Raw genomic sequence first — 24,804 nt, forward strand, 5'->3', positions numbered from 1 at the left:
CATGAAATGTCTCCTTTACATTTCTAAGCATTCCTGAGTTGCTCTGCTTGCAATAATTTTATTCAAAGGGCAAAGCTGACAATTCCTGTTTCTGTGTTCTCCCACCATCCAATTCAAATTACAGGTTATTTGTGTCAATGGCCACACTCAAATATGTGCCAAGTATATTGTGATAAACGCTGTGCCTCTGGGGTCCTGCTGACTGTTTTGGTGGCAGGGTGGCTGTGCCAAACTTTGAACCCTGACGGCCCAGAACTCACCGAGTAGGGCAGGTTGGTCCTGAACTTGCAGAGCTCTCGCTTCCCCCTCTTCAGCACTCCATAGGTGTGTGTGTATGTGTGTTTGAGACAGGGTCTCTCTATTCTGGACTCACTTTGTTAGCCCAGGCCGGCCTCACAGTGATCCTCCTACCTCTGTGTGCTGGCATTAAAGGCGTTTGCCATCATGCAAGGCTCTGTGAGGTTTTAAGGTTTCATAAAAACAAACTCGAGCTAGTGTGTTCGTCTCAATTCCCAACACTGTAAACAAACAAAACCAAGGTTCTGAGGAGGCAAAGGGGGCTCGCGCTAACCACCTTGCCAGTGTGCACACAAGGCAGGAGAGTCGACGCTGACTCCGGGACGGCATCTGAAGACAACAAAGACCGTGTTGACCCTCGTAATTCTACTGCAGATGCTACTGCAGGTTCTACAGGAGATCTTAGCACCACGTACACAGTCGTTCCTGTAACACGCCTTTGAGAGCTGCAGGCCTCAATGTGGATCTGGAACCCAGCCCTGATTACCTTACTTAACCCGGGAGGTCTCGAACCGGAACCGGGAGAAATCTCAGAGTTTACGGACCGCAGAAAAACCCAAAGCAAACAAAGCAAAGGCAGAACCGGCCCCCGAGCAGGCCGCGCGGGGGGGCCTTTGTTGTGCCCTCCGCGGCCTCCGGGGAGCGGCAGACTGGGAGCGCGCGGCGCCCGGCCCGGAGCTCGGAGCGGCCCGGGCGGTCTGAGCTTCCGTTTCCTCCTCCGAGGCCCAGGCGGCTGAGGCAGCGAAGGCGGCCGCGCCGCAGCCCCGCAGCGCTGCCCGCGGGCCGCGACAGACAGGTGGAGCCCCGGGTGCGCGCGCGCGCGGGTGCGCGCAGCCGGCGGACGCGCGCCCCGGGCGGAGTCGCCCGGCGGAGGGGAGGGCGGAGGAAGCGGCGCGCCCGCTAGGCCCGGCCCGCCGCGTGCGCGCGGCCCCCGCCCTCTCCGCCCGCGCGCCGGGTCGCCGGGGCCGTGGTGTACGTGCAGCGCGCGCGGAGCGAGTGGCGCCCGCAGGCCCGCGCCCTGCCCGCCCGCCCGCCCCGACGCAGCCGGCCGGGCCCGCCCGCCCAGGGCGCCGTGCGCCGCGCAGGCCGCGCTCTCCCCGGCGCGATGCGGCGCTAGGTGGCCCCGGGCGAGGCAGGCGAGGCCAGGGCGCGCGCGGCCTCCCGCAGCGGGCGGCGGGCCCCGGGCGGGCGCCCCGACGGCCCCGCCGCCGCCCCGCGCCGGGCCCGCGGCCCGCCCCGCCGCGGCCATGGCCAGTGACAGCGGCGGGCCCGGCGTGCTGAGCGCCAGCGAGCGCGACCGGCAGTACTGCGAGCTGTGCGGGAAGATGGAGAACCTGCTGCGCTGCGGCCGCTGCCGCAGCTCCTTCTACTGCTGCAAGGAACACCAGCGCCAGGACTGGAAGAAGCACAAGCTGGTGTGCCAGGGCGGCGAGGCCCCCCGCGCGCAGCCCGCGTCGGCGCAGCCCCGCGCCGCGCCCCCGCCCGGTGGGGCCCCTGGAGCCGCGCGCGCCGGCGGGGCGGCCCGGCGCGGGGACGGCGCGGCGGCCTCGCGCGTGCCGGGCCCGGAGGACGCGGCGCGGGCCCGGAGCGGCCCCGGCCCGGCCGAGCCCGGCCCCGAGGATCCTCCGGCCAGTCGGTCTCCGGGCCCGGAGCGCGCCAGCCTGTGCCCAGCGGGCGGCGGCCCCGGGGAGGCGCTGAGCCCCGGCGGAGGGCCGCGGCCCAACGGGCAGACCAAGCCGCTGCCCGCGCTGAAGCTGGCGCTGGAGTACATCGTGCCGTGCATGAACAAGCACGGCATCTGCGTGGTCGATGACTTCCTGGGCAGGGAGACCGGCCAGCAGATCGGCGACGAGGTGCGCGCCCTGCACGACACCGGCAAGTTCACGGACGGGCAGCTGGTCAGCCAGAAGAGTGACTCTTCCAAGGACATCCGGGGGGACCAGATCACCTGGATCGAGGGCAAGGAGCCCGGCTGCGAGACCATCGGCCTGCTCATGAGCAGCATGGACGACCTCATCCGCCACTGCAGCGGGAAGCTGGGCAACTACAGGATAAACGGCCGAACGAAAGTAAGTGGCTGGGGCCGGCGCCCGGAGAGGGTCTGTGGGCGCTGCGCCTTAGCGTGGCTCCTTTTGTCCCCGCGGTGGCCACAGCGCAGACCCTGCCGGGGCCCCGGTCACTCGTGGGGGTGGGGGCGCTTGGGGCACCGGGTCTGGGTGGTGGATGTCGCCCGTGTGCCCGAGCTGGTTGTAAGCCCCGCGGTTTTCAGCGCGCACCCGGCTCTGATTGAGAGCCAGGCACTGTGTTTAGTCTGTCAGCTGCCCCCAGAAAGGGCCGTTTAAAAGCCTGTGGTCGGAAGACTCCCCATGTTCAGGAAAAGCTTGGCGGCCTGCTCCCCTCCCCCTCGAAGCTTTATCTTGCCGGCTGTCCCTGCTGTTCTGAAACCCACTACCAACCCGGGAGAGGAGTGTTTCCGTTCTCAGGGCTCAGAGTAGGTGGGTTACGCTCAGAGCACAGTTTTCCTCGATTAGCTTTGTTAGTATGATTCTTCTCTTGAAAAAAAGCTGTTTTTGTGGCTTCCTAGACTCTCCTCCTTCTTCTCCTTCTCGAGGGCTCCTCTTACCCTTAGGTTCGGCGGGGTTTTTCCCCCTCTTTCTCTTGCACTGGCATTTCCTCGCCCAGCAGCTCCTTCCTTGGCCCTGACAGACAGCAGCTCTTCTCCACTCTCCTTTCTAGATCTGAATCTTTTCTTTGTATTCAGGGCCACCCTCCCTCTACAATCTGAGTTTTGAGAGGTTTGGGAAAACCCTGACACACAAGTTGGTACACACAGGCTCATCCCTGTAATTATTGCTTGTGTAGGTTTTGAACTATGTTGACAGCCATATGGGATGGTCAGACGGAGAATGTTTGGGAGGGAAAAGATGCACCGAATAAGTTGGGAAGGCTGATATACAGCCCCCTCATCGCCGGGTGGGGGCACCTGTGTTAACAGCATGTGAGCTCAAGAAAAAGTTGCTTACAAGTAAGCTTCCAGGTGGGGTAGTTCAGGTTTCTGGAGTTGAAAAGGAAGAGGAGACGTTTAAGAGCCTCTGCTACATCTCCAGTGTGAGGGCAGCGTGGTCCCCCAAAGTACAACAAAGTAAAGCTGGGGAGGCCGTGGAGGTCCCGCTAGGCCGAGGTCAGGGCGCTCGGTGAGGTTCTTTAAAAAGAAGAGCTGTCCTGCTCACAGCAGAATGTCCCACTCACTCCAGAAGGTGTGCTGCTGGGGAACAGCTTGGGGTGGGAGGGGCAGAGGAGGTAGTTTCCTCTCTCTGGGGGTCTATGGCTCCCTCCTGCTTCCCTTCTTCCTCCCGGTCCTGGGAAGAGGCATCGGGCAGCCTGGCTCTCAGGGAAGCTGTTGGGATGGGACATCCTCTTTCCTCTTGAGTTGAAGTAGCTGAAGGAAAGGTGCTGATTGAAATCACCCGCCTGGAGGTCTGGGGAACCAGCCTAGCAGCAGGGAGAACGGGCTCACGCTCTGAGCACACGCTTTTCATTCATTCCAGGGACAGGGTTTCAGGGTCTACAGACAACCTTTCACTGAACCTCACCTTTTGTGGAGTACACTTACTGCCGGGTGGGTGGCACACGCCTGTAATCCTGGGACTCAGGGAGGCAGAGGCAGGTGGATCTCTGTGAGGCCAGTCTGGTCTACAGAGTGAGTCCAGGACAGCCAAGGCTACACAGAGGAATGGTTTCAAAAAACGAAACAACATTTCTTGCTTATTGTGTGTGTGTGTGTGTGGAGATCAGAGGACAGCTTTCTGGATTTGAGTTTCCTACCAAGTGGGTTCGTCAGACTTTACCTGCTGAGCCATCTATCACGCCAGCCCCTCGTTGAACTTTTGACTTCAAAAAAAAAAAAAGGGTAACCATGTTTGAACGTGTAATTTTAGTATTTCTTAAAAAGAGAAAAGTATTGCTTTTGGGCACTCAGACACCAGGCACACACTCCTCCGTTCAAATATTGAGCAAGCAGGCTGCGTCAGGCCGTCAGGCTTCAGAGCAGGCCCCAGACAGACACTGTCACAGCGGTCCGGGCACAGCATCCCTGAGTTACATTTGGGGTAAGGGTCAGCTTACACTAGGCCAGGCCCCACTGCTCAGGCAAAGCCGGTCAGGTTCACTCCAGACTTTGAAGCCAGTGTTTTCCTGCTGCACTAGATATGGAAGGACTTCAGTGAGCACATGGCTTTTAGTTCTTTTAGTTTTCCGAGATAGAGTCTCTCTGTGTAGCCCTGGCTGTCCTAGACTCGCCCTGTAGACCAGGCTGGCCTTGAACTCACAGAGATCCACCTGCCTCTGCCTCCCCAAGTGCTGGGATTACAGGTATGCACCACCACGCCATTTAGTTTAGATAGACATTTCCGACGATGGTGGGGGAGTTTGTCTTGGCGCGCTGGATCTGGCTGTATAAACGTTTTGACTGTGCAGTGCTTACTGCATAGACTTAGAAGCAGCCGTGTGTTTTAGCCACTGAGGTGTACTCAGTCCACCTCTGAGGGCCTGTCAGCGCGGCGGTTATACCCGATTGCCTTCGGGAGGGTACTGTCTGTCCTGTGACAGTGCTGTTAGGCTTTCTGCCAGTGTGCGCTAGCTTTTGAAGCAGCAGCGGGGTGTGAGTCAGTGCCTGGCCCCGCCTCTAGGTTAGGAGAACAGCTTGGATGCCTGTCTCCCACTTGAAGTCCTCGTAAAGATACCAGGATTGTTGATTTTTATCACTACTGCTGCTGCTTTTAGTTAATGTGTATGAGTGCTCTGCCTTCATGTATGTTTGTACATCACGTATGTACAGTGCCTGTTGGAGGCCAGAATCGGTCATTGGATCCCTTGGGACTGGAATTACAGACTGCTGTGAGCCACTGTGTTGGTGCAGGGAATTGAACCTGGACCTCTTGAAGAGGAGACAGTGCTGTTAACCTCTGAGCCAACCCTCCAGACCCCCAGATACCAGGATACAAGTCAGGTCTACAGCCGAGCTCCGAGGTCTCTGTCACTTCATCTGCGTGTATGCCAGGACGTGGCAATGAAGTGGTGAGACTTCCCTAGTGTCCGCCTCAGACATGCGCATCTGGCCACTGCTCATCCACCCACTTGAAAGAGGAACCCCCAAGGGAAGATGAAGTAATGCAGGAGAAAAGCAAAAACGTGATTGTTGCCAGTGATGGAAGCCCGCCCTCCACTCACCCTGGGATCCTCGCCCTCTTCTTGCCCTTAAGCTGCCCTTTACCCTCTTAGCCTTTCTCACATCCGTCCTTCCTTCCATCAGGAAGACCGTGGTGACGTCAGCAGCAGGGAGCCACAGTCTTCCCTTGTACAGAGCAGTGTCTGAGCATTATCAGAGGCCACAGGCGCTTCTGGGTAGAGAGGAATGGTGCAGAGGGACCCCGAGTGAGCACTGTGTGTGTGTGTGTGTGTGTGTGTGTGTGCGCGTGCATGCGCACGTGTGTGCGCGTGTTGTGAGCATGAGCACTGTCTGTGAGGGTGAGGGCTGTGTGTGTCTGTTGCCATTTCTCTGGAGAAAGCTTGGCCTTAAGATGATTGCAGCACCAGGTGTGGTGGCTCACATCTTTAATCCCAGCACTTGGGAGGCAGAGGCAGATGGATCTATGTGAGCTCAAGGCCCCAGGGTTTCCTAGTCAGACCGTGCCTAAAAAATAAAGAAATAATAGAGGAGGCTGAGACAGGAGAATACTGGTTCTGAGGCCAGCCTGGGTTGCACAGAAATAACCCTGTCCAAAAAAACCCCAAAGCAAACCACTAAAAAGTGAAATCGCTGGAACTACAACATGTATAATGTTTTTAAAACTTAATTCAAGTCTCCTGTTTATTTGCGGGTGCATGTGAAGAAAAGATGCCGGAGTGAGGTGATTGGGATGGTGGCCCTGTCTCAATCCACAGTGCCATGAGGGAGCAACGGAGTCACAGGATGAGAGGAGCAAGCACCTACACCGCTCAGATTTTTCTGTGCTGCAGTTAATTAGTCAGCTCTGGGAGGCTTTTAGAGCAAAGAATGGGATGAGGCCGATCCTGCTGCTTTATTTCGGCCGCCATGGAGGGGGTGGCAATCCTCTTAGATGGAAAACTGGGCAGCTAGAGGCAGAGGCCCTCCAGGACTGTGCTGCACTGAGGCTCAGAGAAAGCCCCCAGACCCGTGAGAAGTAAATCTGTTTGTCAGCCTGAAAGCGCACAGAGGCAGCGCTTCCTTCCCTCATACCTCTGCCTTCTTTTTCCTCCCAGCACAGTGGGTCAACCTTCCTGTACAGCTGAGACCCTTTAATACGGTTCCTCACGTTGTGGTGGCCCTGACCATAAAATTACGTTGATGTTACTTCGTAGCTGACTTTGCTATTGCGATGAATTGTAATGTAATATGCAGGAGCTCTGACCTCTGGCCCCAGAGGGGTCTTGACCCACAGGTTGAGAGCCGGTGTCCCGGAACCTTGGACAGAGCAAGGAGAGCACTTTGGCTGTGGTTGACAGCCACTTTGGGATGGGAGAGTAGAGTCAGTTGTCCTGTGTGCAGAAAGGCTGAAGGGTTTTGGACTGCTGATCCTGGCAGCTGAGTAGAAGGTGGTCCTTAACGATGTTGAGACGTTACCATGGGGACAGGTACGATTGCGCACACCTTTAGGCCCAGCGCCTGGGAGGCACTGGCAGGTGGATCTCTGAGTTTGAGGCCATTCTGGTCCACATAGGGAGTTCCAGGACAGCCAGGACCACACAGTGAGGCCCTGACTCATGAACGCTCCTTTAGGGCGACTGAAGGGGGAAGGAAGGCCTTTACACAGGCGGTGGGTTTTGTGTCCTTATTCGGTTGAGCCTGGGACCACTGTGGCAGTGGCTCAGCGTCTCTGAGCCTCAGACGGTGTTCACCGTACTGTCAGCCTGCCTCATGCTTGCTGTGAGGCTTCTGTGTGGCCTGCAGCATGTACATACTTGCCTCACGAATATGAGAAGCACACACATGCACTTTGCCTAAAACATAGTAGGTCAGACTGTTACTAACTGTTGTGCTTCCCATGTTAGAAAAAAAAATCAAACATTTTCCTGATTCTTCCTTTTCTTAGTGTACTTGAGAGAGAGTCTCAGCGTAGAGCCTGGACCCCACATTGTAGCGAGTCTCGCTGGCCGGGAGCTTGCAGTGTAGACCAGGCTAGGCTTCAACTCAGATCTGGCTCTGAGATTTTCTCTAAGAGATCACGGTTTTCCCTGCGGTAAGCTGGAGAAAAAGGCTTAGGTGTTTTTTTGACGCAGCCACCATTCTCCTGGCATGTTCACACACACACAGGAGCATGCATACATGTCCATGGGCATACATAGGTGTGCATACAGGTACACACTTTTTCCCCTCCCAAAGGAAGGACTTCGGAGCTGTTGGTGACAGCAGCAGAAGCGTGTCGGCCCTCGCCTGCAGAACTGATTTCGCTCCCTTTTGGTAGTGAACATGTGTGGCTCAGTTGGCTCTTTCCAAGTGCTTTGGCTAGTCTGATACTTTAGCGTGACAGTCTTCTCCACCCGGCTGTCCCATGGCTGTTGAGGGGTGCCACCGGACGCGGGCCCACACTTCTGCTCCTGGCAGACCCTGTCTTCTCTCTTTCCTCCGTCAGGCTTGCTCCTCATTCCTCCACGTTTCTGAAGCCTGTGCTTTCTGGTATCTTTGGGTTGATGTTATCAACTTGGTTGCTTTACTTAATTTTTCACTTTCGACCTTTTGCTCTTACAGATCCGTAGATACTTTTCTGGTGCAGGGAGCATTCCCTGTGAATGCCCAGAAAGCACTCTGCACTGACACAGGGCTTCCTGGAGCCAAGACGAGCCACAGGGCCTGTTCAGCAGCCCAAGCTGGCTTTGAACTCCTTATCTTTCCTCTCCAGCAGCAGCGTGCGCCACCTGGCTGTTCAGTTTCCATAGCTGCCTTGTACCACTGTGCTGGCCCTCAGGGCCCCAGTTCCACAGTGGGAGCCGTGTGTGGCTGCACAGGTTTGTGTGTATGAGCGTGCGCGCCTGTGTCCTGGTCACTTACTGTGCTATCCACAGCTTGCCCTTGGCTCTGCTTCTAGCTGCCCAGCTCTTGTTGCGAGGTGAGCCCACCAGAGACTACCACATGGGCACCTTGAAGCCGAAGGAAAGTCTTCCCTGCCAGCCAGCTGCTGCATGCGGAATCTTCCCAGGTCACGAGGCCTAGAGCCTTAGCTCGCCTTCGTCCTTCATGCACAAAACCCACTCTGTGGTTGACACACTTGTGTAGTTCCACAGAAGTGGAACCTCAAAAGCCAGAGTGCATGGTGGCTGTGTTTGGAGACTTCCCTTGTTCTAGAGTGTGCTGGGCTCTGAGGCCTGAGTGGCACCTTTAATGCAGTCAGTGCTGCCGAGCTGGAAGCCCGTCGCACTCCGAACCGTCCCCTCCCCAGCTGTTTCACCAGAAACCTCACCAGTGTAGCTCATTCAACCTCTGCTAGCCCACGCCTGACTGCGGCTGGGGTTACACACGGCTGAGGGGGGGTCAGGGCCTGAGCGTGTATGCTGGGCCTTCGTGAGAGGACAGACCTCCAGCCCCCAACCCTGCGCCTGGCAGGTTCCGCTCCTTGATGACGGGGCTTGGGCCAGAAAGCCACAGAGAAGCTTCCAAGAGCCTGAAGCGCCCTCTTTCTGCAGATTCGAGGGGCATCCTCTCCCCTGCAAGCCTGGCCTGTTGTTGTCACAGTTGAGTCACACCGGTCAGTGGTAGTTCACCTCATCCAAGGTGTGTCGTTCACCCCGTCTCTTTCTGTTTGCAGCCAGAAAGAGCAGGAGCAGCCTCAGCCGCTGAGTGCCGCCGGGGGTCCCAGGCGTGTGCGGCTGTGATGGCGCCTTCACTGGTCTGCACGCTTGCTGGGCGACCACAGGCTTCACTGGCGGGTCCTGGGGTTCGCTGGTTTCAGACTCTCTGTGCTTGACTACTCAGGTCCAGACGTGTTCTCTACATGGAAAGCATCCCCTTCCTGCTGTGTGCATTCAGGGAACTTCAGCACCTCAGGAGTGGGTGTGAGCGTGAGCAGTGGGTGTGAGCCGGCACCTGGCTTCCTCAGGCACAGCTGCTGCAGCAGCCACAGCCTCCTCCGGGACAGCCTGCAGTCTCCCTCCCAACAACTGACTGCACAGGATGGGAGGCAGCTCCAACTGCATGTTTGGAGAGCTTGGCAAACTTCCAGATTCCTATTGAGCTTACCTGTGTTAGAAGAGGTGAGGGCGGGCTGGAGAAGCGGCTCAGCCATTAAGAGCACCCTCTGCTCTTCCAGAGGTCCTGAGTTCAATTCCTGGCACCCAGGTGGTGGCTCATGACCATCTACACTGGGATCTGATGCCCTCTTCTCGCGGCAGGTGTACATGCAGATAGAGTACTCATCTACGTAAAATGAATAAATACATCTTTCTTTAAAAAAAAAAAAAAGGTGAGGGCTGGTAGGTGAGGGCTCATGTCAGGTGGATGGAGGAACGGGCTTTAAGTGGATTCTGTCCGAGATTTCTGTTTGTGCAACAGCGCCTGCGACATATGGTAGGACACATGTGTGTGCTTCCTGGCCCGCGGCTGCCGGGACCGCACGGTTCTCTCTGCCCTCCTGATGTGCCCAGCTGTTGGAGGGAAAGCTCAGCTGGGTTGGGTGGATTACTGTGGGGGCACACAGGAGCCGAATCCTGGCTAGGAATGTTTTTTCCGAAGAAGCTGTCACTTTGGAAGAAACGTGGAGTTTTGGAGTTTTAAAGGCATACCTCCCTCCCCCCCTCAGTGCCACAGCTCCTGGTTGGAGTTGTGGCTCACCTGAGGGTATTGCCTCACACGCAAAGAGCTCCAGTGTCCATCCCCACATACACTGAGCGCAGTGGCCTGTCAGGAATCCCTGCACTTGGGAGGAGGAGACAGGAGGATCAGGAGTTCAAAGTCATCCTCGCCCATCTAGTGAGTTCAAGGCTAGCCTGGGCTACAGAGCCACCTCACTCACGTTTCCATTTCCTGTTCAAACCCAGCTGCATCTGTGCCGTGGAGAATTTCAAACACCCCCCATCCCCCTACCTTGTATCTTTCCTTCTGTCCCTTGCTGCCTTTTGAAAAGAGCACTTTCTTCCCACCACGTGCTTTCTTGTCCCTTCGCTCTGTGGCTGCCCAGCTCCTTCCCTGTGGAGCCCAGGCAGTGCCCCTCAGCCAGCTTCTTGTCCTGCTGTGGCCCTGAAAGCGCCTGTGTTGTTGACACGCCCCTCACAGTTGGGGGCCTTGTGGGCTGTAGCACCTTATCTTATCAACAAGTGTTCCTGCTGCTGTGTTAGAGGCCCAGTGAGTGTCAGGTCTGAAGTTCTTCCTGGCCACCCTAATCCAGGTTTTAATCAGTTTGTACGCAGCCCCTCATATAATTGCCTAGTGTTTTTTGGTTCGCTTTTGTTTTGTGATTTCTTTGCTGTGCACAACCTATCATAGGTTGAGCCAACCCTGAGGACTGGGAGACAGCACAGTGGTTAAACAGCTTGTCCTGTGAGTGAAAAGAACCTGTGCAACTGCCTGGAGGCCTGGCAGCAGGCCCGGGGTCCCAGCCTCCCAGGGCACAGGAGCATCTGGAAGTGGGCTGGCTGAAGAGAGCCACTCAGGTGAGCTCTGGGTTTGCTTAAGGTAGACTGCAGTGAAGCATAACGTGGAGGAGCAATGAGGAAGACTCCTGACGTCTGCCTCAGACCTGTGCAGACACACATGTGCCCATCCATTCTATTACAAATACATATGTGCATTCTGCCACAGATAAGTACGTGGAGAGAAAATAATTACCAGCCCTTATGAAGCCTCACTTAAAAGCCCCGGGCACATTTGTGGGTCCAGTCTTTGATATTAGGATATGGGGGTGCACACACATACCCCGGGGTGGGGGACCTCATGTCATGTTTGAAGTAAGCTTGTCACTCAATGTCTGGCTGCACTCACAGCTCGCCGGGTGTGACCATGGGCCACAGATTGGACATGCTCCAAAGGGTGTGATTTGATTGTTTGAACCGATTATTGTGGGTTATGAAAACTGTGCCTTCTCCTCACTCCCCAGCACACCAGTGAATCAAGTCTCTGAATGGTCTCCATCCTGACCCTCGCTGGTCATTTAGAATGTGCCTTTCCTAGTGTTTGCACTCTGCCACCCATGTGAAAAGCTGTATGGCCACACATGCCTGTCACCAGATACCCTTGGGGCAGAGACAAGACATGGGCTTGCCTGCTGCCAGCCAAGCTCCTGGTTCACCAGGAGACACCGTTTCAAGGCAAGAAGGTGATGCAGCAACCCCAACATTCTCCTCTGTGCTTTGCACACTCTACACTCACACACACACACACACACACACACACACACACACTGTCCTTCAAGTCCACTGTGGTGGCATACACCTATAATACTAGCACTTGGGAGGTGGAGACCAAAGGGTCAGGAGTTCAAGGTCATCCTCTGCTGCCCGTGCTTTCAGGCTTGCTAGCACCCAGTGACTCGACCTTGACCATCCTCTGGGCTGTCCCTTACCTCCCTCCACCACCTGGCAGAGCTCGTGTCTTAATCTGCAGCAACCCCCCCCCCCTCCCAGGTCTGTGGGTGTTCTTTCTGTTGTGGTCACCTCCCCTCTGCTTACTGTGTTGTTCCTGACCCCTAATTTTCCAGATAAAAATAGCCCAGGCCAGCCTGGCCTTAAACTATTTTTAACTCCAAGTACTGGGAGAAAGGTCTGCTTTGAAGGTGAACTGGAGCTCTGTGCCATTCTCTCTGATAGGAGCTGGGCTGGGTGCCAGTGGCCTGCCCGCTGCAGAGGGGTGGCCTGTGTGCCTGCATCCTCCCCCTCCCACAGTGCCTGAGAATCTGCAAGAAATGCCTGTGTTCCCAAAGCTGGCAGCTGGCAAGGTGTGACGTTGAAAGTGACCTCTTAGACAGAGATGGGCCTGTTGCCAAAGCGTGGTCCGAGGTAACCCAGCTTTAAACCGGTGGCCGAGACAGCCACTGAGCCGCCGAAATGCGTTTGAAGCTGCCACGGCTCAGTTCCGGCCATGTGAAAGGCAGGCTGAGGAGTTTAAAGACTCTGGAGTGAATGCTGGATGTCCTCACAGGACCAGCGCTCGATTCTTAGCACAGCCTCCGCGTGGTGCGGCTCACCGCGTCCGCAGGTCCAGCTCCAGGGCATCCCTCTGGCCACCTCATGGATGGGTTCATTTAACAACAGAGGGCCTGGCCTTCCCCAGGCACGAAGTGTCTCTCTCAGGGCCAGGAAGCCTTCTAGTTCTAGAGTCCAGTGTTTCATTGACTTCGGAAGCAGCTGGGTCGTCTGAGCTGTGTGTGACAGGGAGGCGTGGCAGGAACCCATCTGCGCATTCACTTTGGTTTTGGCTTTGATAAACATTCAAACACTTCGTCCTTAAAAGTATCACCTATTAAAAGTGAGATGACTGGGTGGGTAAAAGCACTGTTGCTTTTGCAAAGGACCTGGGTTTGGTTCCCAGCACCCACATGGTAACTCACACTGCCTGTAATTCTGGTGTCAGGGGATCTGACACCCTCTTCTGGCATCCTGGGACAAGGCACATATTTGTGTGCACCAGCAAAACACACAAAATCGCAAAATAATTGTTTTGTTTTTGTTTTTGTTTTGTTTGTTTTTGTTTTTGTTTTTTTAAGTTCCACCTCGTAATTGTGCTTAACTTTGCCGTTCATTCTGAGTATAGAGTTGGTGAGGAAAGTGTCCCAGGAGCAAGTCATTCATATGCCAGGGACATTGGTACCCGACCGGGTCTCACTATGCAGCTTGCACTGGCCTGGAACTCTCGTCTATCGTCATGCCTCAGTCTCTGGAGTGCTGGCTTTGCAGGATACACTGTTGTGCCCAGGGGGGAAGCATCTCGAGTGAAGATGTATCTGGAGGCCACGTTGTTGAGCAGGTTCTATCCTCAGCCTGTACGAAGCTTGTCCCATGGTAGTTCTCGCTGGCTGCTTACTCTGAGTGTGGACCCTACAGACGTGTGGTGGGAGCTGTCGACCTCTTCCCTAAGTGAATGCGCACAATTTATAGCTTTCATGTTGGCCTAAGTTAAGTCCCTGAATGGGAGCTGGAGAGATGGCTCAATGGGTCGTCGAGGCACTTGCCATGAAGCCTGAGGACCTAAGTTTGTTCTCCAGGACCCACGTGGTGGAAGGACAGGCTGTCTTCTGACCTCCACGTGCATGCCATGGTATGTGTGTCTATATGACACACAGATGAAAAAATAAATGTAAAAAACTAATTTTTTTAAAAAAAGTTCTTGTTGTAAAGGTGTCCCAAAAGACCCAAGCCAAGAGACAGGGTCCCTCACTTGCCCAGGCTTGCCTGGAACTTGCCATCCTCTTGCCTTAGTCCCTGGGATTACAGACATGCCTGTTCATGCTTACTGAGTTGCTTTTCCTGGTGTCTTTAGAATAGCGTGTTGTGGGTCTCCCCCACCGGCAGGCATGTGTGTAGGCTTGAGGAGTCGTTGGCTTTGTATGGCCCTCACAGGAACAAAGCCATCTGTACATGGCAATATGGGAGCTGTGACTTGGGCTGTCTGCCCAGGGCGCACCTCTGCAGAAGCATCGCCAGCCAGTATCTGCTTTGAATCCAGATGTGCAGTTGTACCATGAAGGATGCAGAGTTGCTTTATCAGTAGGGACAGTACTGTGTGGCGAGCTCTCCTCCCTCTCTGCCTCTTTCCTCTGAGTCCACCTGCAACTGGCATTGCAGGACAGTTCATCTGAACTTTTAAAGATTAAAAGATCTAGGGTCTGGGGAGATGGCTCAGAGGGTAAGAGCACTGGCTGTTCTTCCAGAGGACCTGAGTTCAATTCCCAGCACCCACATGGCAACTCAGAACTTTCTGTAACTCAAATTCCAGTGAATCCATCTCTCTCACACAAATATATATGTATACCAAACACTAAATGCATAAAAATAAATAAATTAGAGAAGCTTTAAAGGTCTCAGTAGATATCATAGTGTGCTCGAGCTGTTCTGTTCACGTGTTAAAGACGGTTCCTGTGATTGCTAGCTCTGGTGCATCCCTTGATGGCTTGGTGGAAATGTGTAGGAACCATTTGTTCTTGGGGGTGGTTTCCAGGGGCTGTGTTTCAGTGTTACACTGTGTGGAGGGCATTCCAGTCGTGCAGAGGTTTCTTCGGCTTAGCATTGTCCGAGAAAGGGAAGGTGACTGCTGCCAGAAGCCAGAATGGGCAGAGTTCGGATTCTTGTCCTCAGGGTCTGTGCTGGGACAAGTCTCTGGCTGCTGACCCAGGAGCTCCATCGATGAAATGGAGGCAATATGGACCTAACAAACAGAAAAAGAGGGTAGAGGAGCTACGGTTTGTATTAGGAGCTTTGTGAGAAAGATGCCCCTGTCTTCCGAGGCCCTTTCTCGAGTAGTTGGCTCTGGGTACTGGCTGTCAGTGGCTCACAAACTACACTGAGGTTTCGTCTGTCCTCACTTTTTAAGGGCAGGGTCTCTCACTGGGACCTGAACTTGCCAAGTAGGCTAGTGTGGCTGGCCAGTGAACCCAAGAATCCACCTGTCCCCTCCCGATGCTGGCTTACAAGTGTGCGTAACCTCGCGCCCACCTTTTTATATGGCTGTGGGGGATCGAACTCAGGTCCTCATGTGAGCGTGGCAGGCACTTTACTAATTGAGCTATTTCCCGGAGTCAGAAGTTTTGGTTGGCTTCCACTAGAACATGAAGCTTTATTTTTAACTAAAGCCTCTGCTGTTGCTTGGGCAGTTGGCGCATGGCCTGGGCCTGGAGAGAGGAAAGCTGACCCCTGGGTAAGGGCACTGTGTACTCATTCACACAGCCTGTCACATCATGGTTGCCGAATGACCTGGCGAAGAACACTGGATCCGGGGTCCTCTCTCAGGCCCTCCCCCATTACAGACGAAAGTGCAGTGGGAATATGTGTTTTACTGGTAAAGGTGAATTTAATTATGAGAGCTGCATTCATTTTTTAATATTTATTTATTATGTATACAGTGTTCTGCCTGCATGTAGAAGAGGGCACCAGATCTCACTATCGATGGTTGTGAGCCACCATGTGGGTGCTAGGAATCCAACTCAGGACCTCTGGAAGAGCAGCCAATGCTCTTAACCTCTGAGCTGTGTCTTTAGCACTGGGGCTACACTTAAAAATTGATGATTGTAGGTATTAATTTTGAAAGTTCATCACCCATACAGATAAGCTAGAGTGGGGGCCAGATCTCAGCCTGTTGAAATGCTCTAGATCTTTGATAAACATGTAGGCTTGATTACTTTGTAATTTGTCAATGACGGTGTTTTTCAGAAAGGTTGATTTCCATCTTAGGAATGTTTGTCTGTGCATGCCGTATGCATGCCTTGAAGCCCAGGTGTCAGAGCCCCTGGAGCTTGAGGTGTAAGTAATCGTGAGCCGCCGTATAGGTACAGGGAACCGAACTCGGGTCCTCTGCAGGAGCAACAAGTACTTTTAACCACTGAGCCATCTCTCTACTCCCTGAGATTTATTTTAAATTGTGTAGACTCCAACTTTATAAGTCTGTTTTTGTTCATCGCTGAGGATCAGTCCCAGCTCCACTCGCTCTGGAGCTGCGCTGTGAGTCACTTCCAGCCTGAGGAAGCTTTAGAAACCAAATTATAGAGTAATGGGGGCAGCCTCGGGCCAGCGCTGCCATGACCCACTGCCCCGTAAGACTCCTTTGCTCTTAGTCACATCTGCCATTGACTGATTGTCAAGGTTGTAGGCCGACTTGACGTTGCCACTGTTGAAGTCGCGTGCTGATTGTTCTCCTAGTGAAGAATGCATTTTGAGAAGCCTGTGTGACTTTTGACTTAGGAGATTTCTGCGGGTCCAAGTTTTTGTTTGGCCTGAGTTCTTTTTTTAATTTTTAATGTTCTGTAGATTTATTCTTTTAAATCATGTGCTGGTTTCCAGAGGTCAGCGCTGCCTGGAGCTAGACTTACAGGTGGCTCCAACCCGTCTAACGTGGGACACTGAGCAGCAGTGTACACTCTAACTGGTGAGCATGTCTCGGGCCCTGGCCGGGTGGGTGGTTGGTTGCTGTTGTGCGGGAGACAGTCTCCTGTAGCTTAGACTGGTCGGGAACTTAGTGGTGGAGCTCAGGCTGGCCTTGATTCTCCTGCTCCTCCGTCCTCCTGAGTCTGAGCCACTGTGCCTACCTGCTCTTCACAGTGGAAGTGACAGGCCTGTAAGGTGTAGATTACTTGGCTTATGTATTACAAAAATCGCTTTTCTGCTCACTTACAAAAAGCTCTGTATTTGAAGTCAGGCCACCTGTGTATTTTTCTTGTAGAGATGTGTGCTGTCCGGGTATGCATGTGAAAATATTTGCATAATTTAATGTGGCCTGAGTCTTCCGTCCTTGGAGCTGTCGCTTCTTTAGAGTCAGGGTATTGCAAGCATGTATTTCGTCTGTAGAAGTCTTGCCTGTCATAGGGAAATGTTTCTGGTTTGTGACTTTTAAAGATTTATTATTATCATAAACATTCCACCATGCTCTAAACTGTAGGAAGCAAAACTAAAACAAAACAAAAAACAGTGGGCATAGATGGCCTGTTGAGGCAGCAGGAGATGTCGGTGCTTATTTCTCAGTCATTGTTAGAACAAATAGCCCTCAGCTGGTCACCTGGCCCCGCCTGGGTGATGGTGTGCTCACTCTGCAGTAACAGTGGGACATTGAGCACCGTGTACCCAGCTGTGACTCGGGTCTCAGAAAACACAGGATGGAGGCCTGGAGTCTCAGTAGCTGTGGGTCAGAGAGGTGTCTGGATCCATGGGACTGGAGCGGGAGCTCAGGAGTAGATGCACACCCAGAGGATTCACTGGTTTGAGTGTGTACATACATGTTTCAGACAAAGGTCTCCTAAAATTCCAGGCAGGCTTCGAACTTACCATGTAGTCCAGGATGGCTCCAAATTTGTGTAATCCTTCTGCCTCAGCCTCTGAAGTGCTGGCGTGACAGACAGACAGACGTGAATCACCATGTTTGACTCTATTTATTTTTTCTATTTAGAAGTTTTTTGTTGTTGTTGTTATGTATGAGTATTTTGCTCACATGTATATGCCTGGTGCCCTCCAAGGTCAGGCAAGGAATTGGATCCACTCACTGGACCTGGAGTTAGAAACAGTTGTGAGTTGCCGTATGGGTCCTTTGCAAGAACAAATTATCTTCAGCCCAAATTATTTTTTTAACTAAAGAAATGAAAATAAAACCCACCACAGCAAAGTAAAGAAGCCAAGACAGGCTGAAGAGATGGCTCAGTGGTCAAGAGCACATTCTGTTCTTCCAGAGGTCCTGAGTTCAATTCCCAGCAAGTACATGGTGGCTCACAACCATCTATAGTGAGATCTGGTGCCCTTTCTGGCGTGCAGGAGAGACGGTTGAGGAGGAAGGAAGGCTTCCACACAAGTTCAGTGCCTAGCTCCCTTGTCTGGTGGCTCAGTTGCCACAGCTCTGGCTCTGCGGGATCTACTGCCCCCTTCTGGCCTCTGTGGGCAACTGCACTCAAGTGCATGAGCCCACAGGGACCTGTTCAGGAGATATACAGAGAAACAACCCAACAGAAAGAGATTTGAAAAGCTGTTTCACAGAAGGGGGTAAATGGGAATGGCTAAGTGTGTTAAAAGGTCCTCGGAGGCCAGGAGGTGTGGCTTGATGGGCAATATGGGTACTTAGCATGGACAAAACCGGGGTTCAATCTGTAGCACCTCCTAAACCAGGCATGGTGTTGCAGGCTTATAATTCCGGTACACTGGAGGTGGAGACAGGAGGATCAGGAGTTCGGAGCCTTGTGGGCTTCATGTGGCCCTGTCTCTCTCGACTCACTGTCAGGGAAGCAGAAAGCACATGGAGAGGCCAGCACGCGCAGAACCGGGCCATGGAGCTGCCACCCAGGGGTAGGTTGCCACAAGTGTTTATTGCCTATGGGAATGCAAAATGGCACAGCCGCTTTGCAAAAACAGGTTGGCTGTGCCTCGGAAAGTTAAACATAAACTCTTGATGGGACCCAGGAATTCCATTGCTGAGCAGCTACAAAGAAGAGTGAAAACCTGTCCACACGCTGTGAGCAGTTCATTCACTGCTGCCCAAAATAGGAGGCAGGAGTGTCCTCTGTCCGCAGACAGATCAGCAGCAGCCTGCTGCCGAGTGGGGTGGCATCCCAGGGAAAGGACCTTGCTGTCCTCGATAAAGCAGCGGCACTCCCGGACGGCTGAGAGGCCCCACTGCTGGGGTTGGTTATTGTGCTGAGGGGGTAGGTCGGTACCTGTGCACGCGTGTGCCCGCACATGTGGGTGTCAGGGCTCAGCACCGGGTGTCTGGGTCCACCACTCTCTGAGACGGTCCTCCGGTGGCCCAGAGCTCACTTTCTCCACTTGAGCTAGTCAGGAGGCTTCCGGGGTCCCAGTGCAAGGTGGGCGGCTGAGAGCTAGGCGGTGCCGGGGACCCCACATCTGGCTTTTACCCTAGTGCCGTGAGCACTGTCAGCAGGCCATCTCCCTGCCCGCCCCTTCCCCAGTGAGATCGGTTTAGCGTGGTCCTGCTGAGGCTGGCACCTCCCAGGGAAAACCCCAACCGCCACACGCCTTTGTGGGTGTGAACAGGGCACTCCTGCTGGGGAAGGCCGGTTCGGATAGCGCGGGCTGCACGGGCAGAGCTGCTGCAGCCAGGGCACATCCCGTAGAGCCACAGGCCTCGGAGGCCCCTCCAGTGCCCAAGGCCAGGGCCAAGGCTTCCCTGGGCCTGAGATGGCTGAGGCTGGCAAGGCGGCTCAGTGGATGGAGGCGCTTGTCACACAAGCCGGCCACCTGGGTTTCATCTCTGGGACCCAGGTAGCATGGAGAGAAGAGAACTGAGGCCCAGAGTCATCCCTCCAGCCCCACGCAGCAGCTCACAGCAGCCGCTTGCCCTCTCCACCCCTCTTTGCTCCGTCCTCCCGCCTTCCCAATAAACTAAAACAAGCAAGCAAGCAAACAAACAAAAGCCTGATCAGTTGAAAGATCTCCAGTGTTGGGTTTCTGCTTCGGGCACCCAGAGTGCTCCTTACCTCTTCTGAGCACCTCTCCTAACCGTATGCTTGGAAAGAAAAAGACCTTTTAATCCCCCAAACCACCAGCTCCACTCTGTTCTTCACCACAGGGATCCCCTTCTAATACTTTCACTTTCCCTTGGCTGTTGGAAGTGTGAACACTGTCTGCCCTTCACTCCCCGTTCCTTAGCCTCCTGAAGGGGTTAAGTGCTGCTGAGGCAGGTTTACAGTCCTGTGACGACCCTCCCCCAGCAGGTCTGTAGTCCTGTGACCCCCCCCAAGCAGGTCTGCAGTCCTGTGTCCTCCCCCCAAGCAGGTCTGCAGTCCTGTGTCCTCCCCCCCAAGCAGGTCTACAGTCCTGTGTCCTCCCCACCCCCCAGCAGCTCTTGACCCTCGGGGAGGGCTGGTGTGTTGTCTATGACTGAGGAATCCAGGAGTCTGAGAATATGGAATTTGACATCAGGCAGCTAGGACTCAGAACACTGTCCTGCTCTCTGCTCATCATATGATACCAGCAGGTCACCTGCCTCAGTTTCCCCCTCTGGTGATCATCGGGGAGTGGATGTGGAAAGGATTTTCTCTGAATTCCTTCCCCTTCCTCTTCTCTGTGTGTTCACAGGATTCTGTGATTACAGCCGGGCCCTCTGTAATCTGTCTTTCTGTCCCTCCTTGTTCCCTTTCTTCTCAGCAGTTAGTACACCCTGGAGCAATGTCACCATTGCTGTGTTGCTGTCTTCTGTGTCGTGTAGCAATGCGTCAAGAAGACGGGTCTGGGTGGCTCAGTGGTCAAGACACTGGCTTCTCTTTCAGAGGACCCAGGTTTGAGTCCCAGCAACAAATGGTGGCTTACACCTGCCTTAACTCGAGTTCTAGTGCATCTGATGCCCACTACTAGCCTCTAGGGGTGCCGGGCACACAAGTGGTGTACAGGCAGGCGTGCAGGCAAAACACCCAAACACGTCACATAACAGATGCATTGTCAGAGAAATAAAGGACATAGTAAAGGCAGAAACCAGCTGCAGAATAACCAGAAGACTGGGATTCCTGGGTTTGCGCTCAAGACAACACTTATTTGCTCTCTGACCCTGGGTCAGCTCAGGATCCAGGTTCCAGTCTGCAAGGCCAGAGAGGTTTCTTTTATTGCAAGATTACGAAGGTGATCAGAGATGGCAGGGTGATCAGAGGTGACAGGGTCTGACATGAGGTGGCTTTCCAGTAGTTGTGACACAGATACAATCAAGTTCCTAGCCAGTGGTGCTGGTCAGCATTGCTCATCAGCCTGACTGGGCCTAGGACCACCTAAGAGCTGAAGCTCTGGACAGGTCTGCGAGGGTTCATGAGGCAGGACTGGGACTCCTGAGTGTGGTAGTGCCATCATGCCCTGGGCTGGGGTCTTGGACTGAGAATGAAAGGAGAAAGTGAGCTGAGCAGCCTCCCTCCTCCCTCTGCTTCCCCAGTGTGGATAAGTGTAACCAGCCGCCTCCCTTCTGTCTCCAGGCCTGTGTGAGAGGCTGGACTTTGAGACTGCAAGCCAAGCTGGTTTGCTTGGCTTTGGAGACAGGTTTCTCATTGTAGCCTTGGCTGTCCTGGACTTGCTTTGTAGACCAGGCCTCACAGAGCTCTGCCTGCCTCTGCCTCCCTGAGCTTAAGTTTCTCAGGATTTTGTCACAGCAGCAAGACAATTGATGAATATGGCAATCAAATGGGAACCGAGAGCTACGTCATGCAGCAAGCCAGCAGCAGGCAGGGTCCGGATCCAGTCTCTAGTTGCCCATTGATCATTGGTCACTGAGCCATTGATCCTTGCCCTCTGTGTCTTTTTCTTTTCCTCGTTGCAGTGGTGGGTATTGAACCCAGGACCTTTCATTCAGTTGCCAGGTGCTCTGCCGCCGAGCCTTATCCGCAACAGCCCACTGATGGTTCTTTTGATTTGTTTTCCGGACTGGCTTTCTCTCTAGCCTTGGCTGGCCTGGAACTCACTCTATAGACCAGGCTGGCCTGGAACTCAGAGATCCGTCTGCCTCTGCCTCCCGGGTGCCGGGATTAAAGTGTGCACCACCACCGCCCAGCTCACTGTTGGTTCTTAATTCCACTTATCCAGTAGTTTCCTTCTTGCTCCACCAGGACAGACCTAAGCAGATAGTCAGTGTGCCTTCCTGGCATCCCATCATATGAGAACGGCTCACTCTTGTTTCACGCATGCTCTGTGGTGTGTTCTGTGTGGTAACTCTCAGTCCCCGACACCCTCGAAGTCACAGTGACTTGGGGCTGACTCATGTGGGCCCTCCTCACTGTTCCTGCCTTCTCTGCGTTCTCCGCTGCGCCTGGGTCCCTGCAGCCATCTTTGGACATCTGCATTTTCAGAGGCGGCCAAGACATGCATGCGCTCAGGCTCACTTCAGCCAACCCACTTGTTCCCCAAATGCTGTGCCCAGACACCCCAGAGCCCCGGCAAACTCCTGTGCATATGTGGATGTTTGCATTCCAAGCAGGCACGGTCTGTCGGGCAGGTGGCCATAGTCCTGCGGGTCAGGCCGTGTTGCTGTGAGCTGGGTTTTCAGGGTTTGCTCAGATGGAGAGCAAGGGCGGCCTGACAGCCTGCGTGGAACAGGAAGCCCCGCTGCTGCCAGCATCCAGTCGGGAGCTGGGGCTTGAAGCACCCAGGCCGCCTAAGTTGTTACGTCTCGAGGCTCGCTCCATGCCTGCAAGGACGGGTCGCTGCTAGATATTTGTTTTGGCCTGCATGCTCTCGGATTTAGCCAAGTGAGTTCGGTGTGACAGGGTGGCCGACCAGCCTTCACAGAAGCCTGCCTGCAGAGCCCAGGCGGAGCTGCAAAGGGCAGCACAAGATTTATTCTAAAACAGGGGAGCCCCTGGTACCTTCAGGAGGGAAGGCGCTGTTGGGAAGGCTGACACTGAAGGTGACACGGAGGTCGTGGGCTCTGAGGAGGCACAGGGTGAGGGGGCGCCCTGCTTCTCAGGGCCGCCCTCACGCCAGCTGCGGACTCCGAGCATGCACAGTAAACCAGGGTCCTTGACTGCACACTGTGTCTCTCTGACAGCGGCTGGGATGGGCAGGTGAGAGGAGTGATAGGAGGTTTGAAGGACCCATTCTGGGGACCACCCTGGCCTGACCAAGAGTCCGAGAGAGGCTAGGAAGGTCTGAAGGGTCGGCCCTGGGGCCAGCCACGTTGAGTTGTGACCATGTGTGCAGCCGTAACCCCTGCTGGTGTGCCAGGTGACTTGGGTGCAGCTGCTTCACAGATCTGGCTCCTCTGAGTGAGCTTGCTTGCTGGGCAAGGCTGAGGAAAAGCCAGCTAGCAAGTCATCCATCACGCATGTGCAGGAAAGAAAAGTGTGAGGAGGGCGGGATGGAGGGGAGGGGGAATGCCCCCTCCGAAGCCTGCGGAGGGAAAGGTTGTGCCCGGGCATGGCAGCAGGTGTTGCCTGGCCGCCATCCACGAGGAGAGGCTCATCCTTTTCCTGCTAGGCTGACCCAGACGTTGGCATTGTCAGGTTCTCCAGAGTTCTGGTGACCCGGGCAGAGACGTAGCCCCACGGTCCTGGCCAGGGGGCTCCCTGAGAGGAGGCCTGGGATGAGGTTGAGAGATCTGGATTTGAAGTCAGAAAATCTGTTGATGGTTACGGCTTTGACGCCATTTGGAAGTGAGGATTTGGCACCATAGAGGCCGGCCCTGAAGATTGCCCGGGGACTGGCGGACGCTCCGTCTGTCGCGGTCGGGCAGAGGCTGAGCAGCCAGCGCACACTGGCACATCCTTTAGGCTGCCTCTGGGGCCGTGTCAAGTCAGGTTACAGAATGAGGAAACGCCTCCCGAATGCCCACAGTCACGTAGCTGGTAATTGGCAGAACCAGGATTAGGAATAGGAGCCAGGCCCTTTCTGCTGGGCTGCCCGTCCTGAGTCACCTGCTCCTGGGTGCTGACTGACACCAGGGCAGGAGGGTTCTTCAGTGGAGGTGGCCAGAGCACAGCACTCAGCCTCTCCCTGGCTTCTGCAGTCCTAGACCAATAACCTGGCTGTAGCTGGTAGGGAGCTTCGAGCAACCAGGAAGTTGGCCATCTAGCTCTGCCCTGCGACATCTGGTAGCCTCCGTGGTCTTAGGGTGATACCCTGGACCCAGAGGAAGTGACAAACGGCTCCTCCAGTGGCCTTGGCAGGAATCCCTATTCTGAGGCCAGAGGGTGAGAGTGCTTGCCTGGTGACCTGTGTTCAGTCCAAACCTACTAAAGAGCATCTTCTATAAGGTTGACCTCTGACCTCTCCTGGCCACCGTGCTGCACTGATCACCCCACCCTCGCCATACACAGAACATACACAAATGACAATAAATTGAATGTTTTTAGATTTGCTTAGGTATGTATTTTATATGTATGGGTGTTTCATCTGCATGTATACACATCAGAAGAGGCCATTTAGCCCATGGGACTGCAGTGGGTTGTGATCCACCGTGTGGGTGCTGGGAATTGAACCCTGGTCCTCTGGAAGAGCAGCCTGTGCTCTTAACTGCTGGGCCATCTCTCCAGGCCAACAAACTAAACGTCTCCAAGTTAAACTCTCAGGGTGAGCCTGAGGCTCTCAGCCGTCAGCTCTGCGCTGCTCCGGGCCAGTGGTTCTCAGCCTTCCTGATGCTGCGACCCTTTAATACGGTTCCTGGTGTTGTGTGACCCCAGCCCCCAAATTATTTTTGTTGCTACTTCATAATTGTAATTTTGCCACTGTAACGAGCCGTAATGTAAATCTCTGTGTTTTCCCGTGGTCCTAGGCCGCCCCTGTGAAAAGGTTGGTTGACCCTCCCCACAGGGGCCGTGACCACAGGTTGAAAGCCATGGGATTAGCCTCGTGGGCCCCAGAGGACAGGGAGAGAATCCCAGACAGGCCTGAGGACTAGGGTCAGGAGTCCCCCGAGTTGGAGGCTCACGGCAGTGGGTGGGTGTTGGGCCATGCAGCTGCTGTCCACAGGGGGCAGGGCCAGGACCCCGCAGGACTGTCATGGTGGCCCGAGGCCCACACAGGAAGAGCCACGGACAGGTGCTGTGGGGTAGAGAGGTTGTTTGTTTGTGCACAGTTGCCCTGTAGTGACTCCATAGTTAACAATGCAAGGTGGGAGTGGAATTTGCCCGGCCTGGCCAGCTGCCAGCTGCACCCTCACTGCTACCATGCCCGTGTGTGGCATTGCTCCATCACAGCGCAGGAAATACAGGGGTTGACAGCATGGGAAATAAGAATTGGAAGGCTACTGTTGTACCTTTTTACATTTTTTCTTTTTTAAGTGTATGAATTTTGGTTTTGTTTGTTCTTGAGACAAAGTCTCTCTGTGTACCCCTGGCTGTCCTAGAACTCTCTTTATTGACCATGGCTGGCCTTGAACTCACAGAG

At 54.5% G+C, this 24,804-nt stretch overlaps 1 protein-coding gene across 3 annotated transcripts in view; it reads left to right on the plus strand.

The window, feature by feature from the left end:
• The first annotated feature begins 1,300 nt into the window (after positions 1-1,300).
• The window catches only part of Egln1 (egl-9 family hypoxia inducible factor 1), a 38,153-nt gene continuing 14,649 nt past the window's right edge, over positions 1,301-24,804 (plus strand). For 2 of the 3 annotated variants that reach the window (XR_009594492.1, XM_021648452.2), the window contains exon 1: positions 1,301-2,366. Coding sequence is in view for 2 of the 3 variants with exons in the window: in XM_021648452.2 (XP_021504127.1) it covers positions 1,545-2,366 (822 nt within the window). In the remaining variant the exon portion in view is untranslated. The remainder of the gene's footprint in view (positions 2,367-24,804) is intronic. The other variant, XM_060391798.1, reaches the window with a different exon arrangement.

The sequence above is a fragment of the Meriones unguiculatus genome, chromosome 10 (genome assembly GCF_030254825.1).
Source record: "Meriones unguiculatus strain TT.TT164.6M chromosome 10, Bangor_MerUng_6.1, whole genome shotgun sequence".
Taxonomy (NCBI): Eukaryota; Metazoa; Chordata; class Mammalia; order Rodentia; family Muridae; genus Meriones; species Meriones unguiculatus.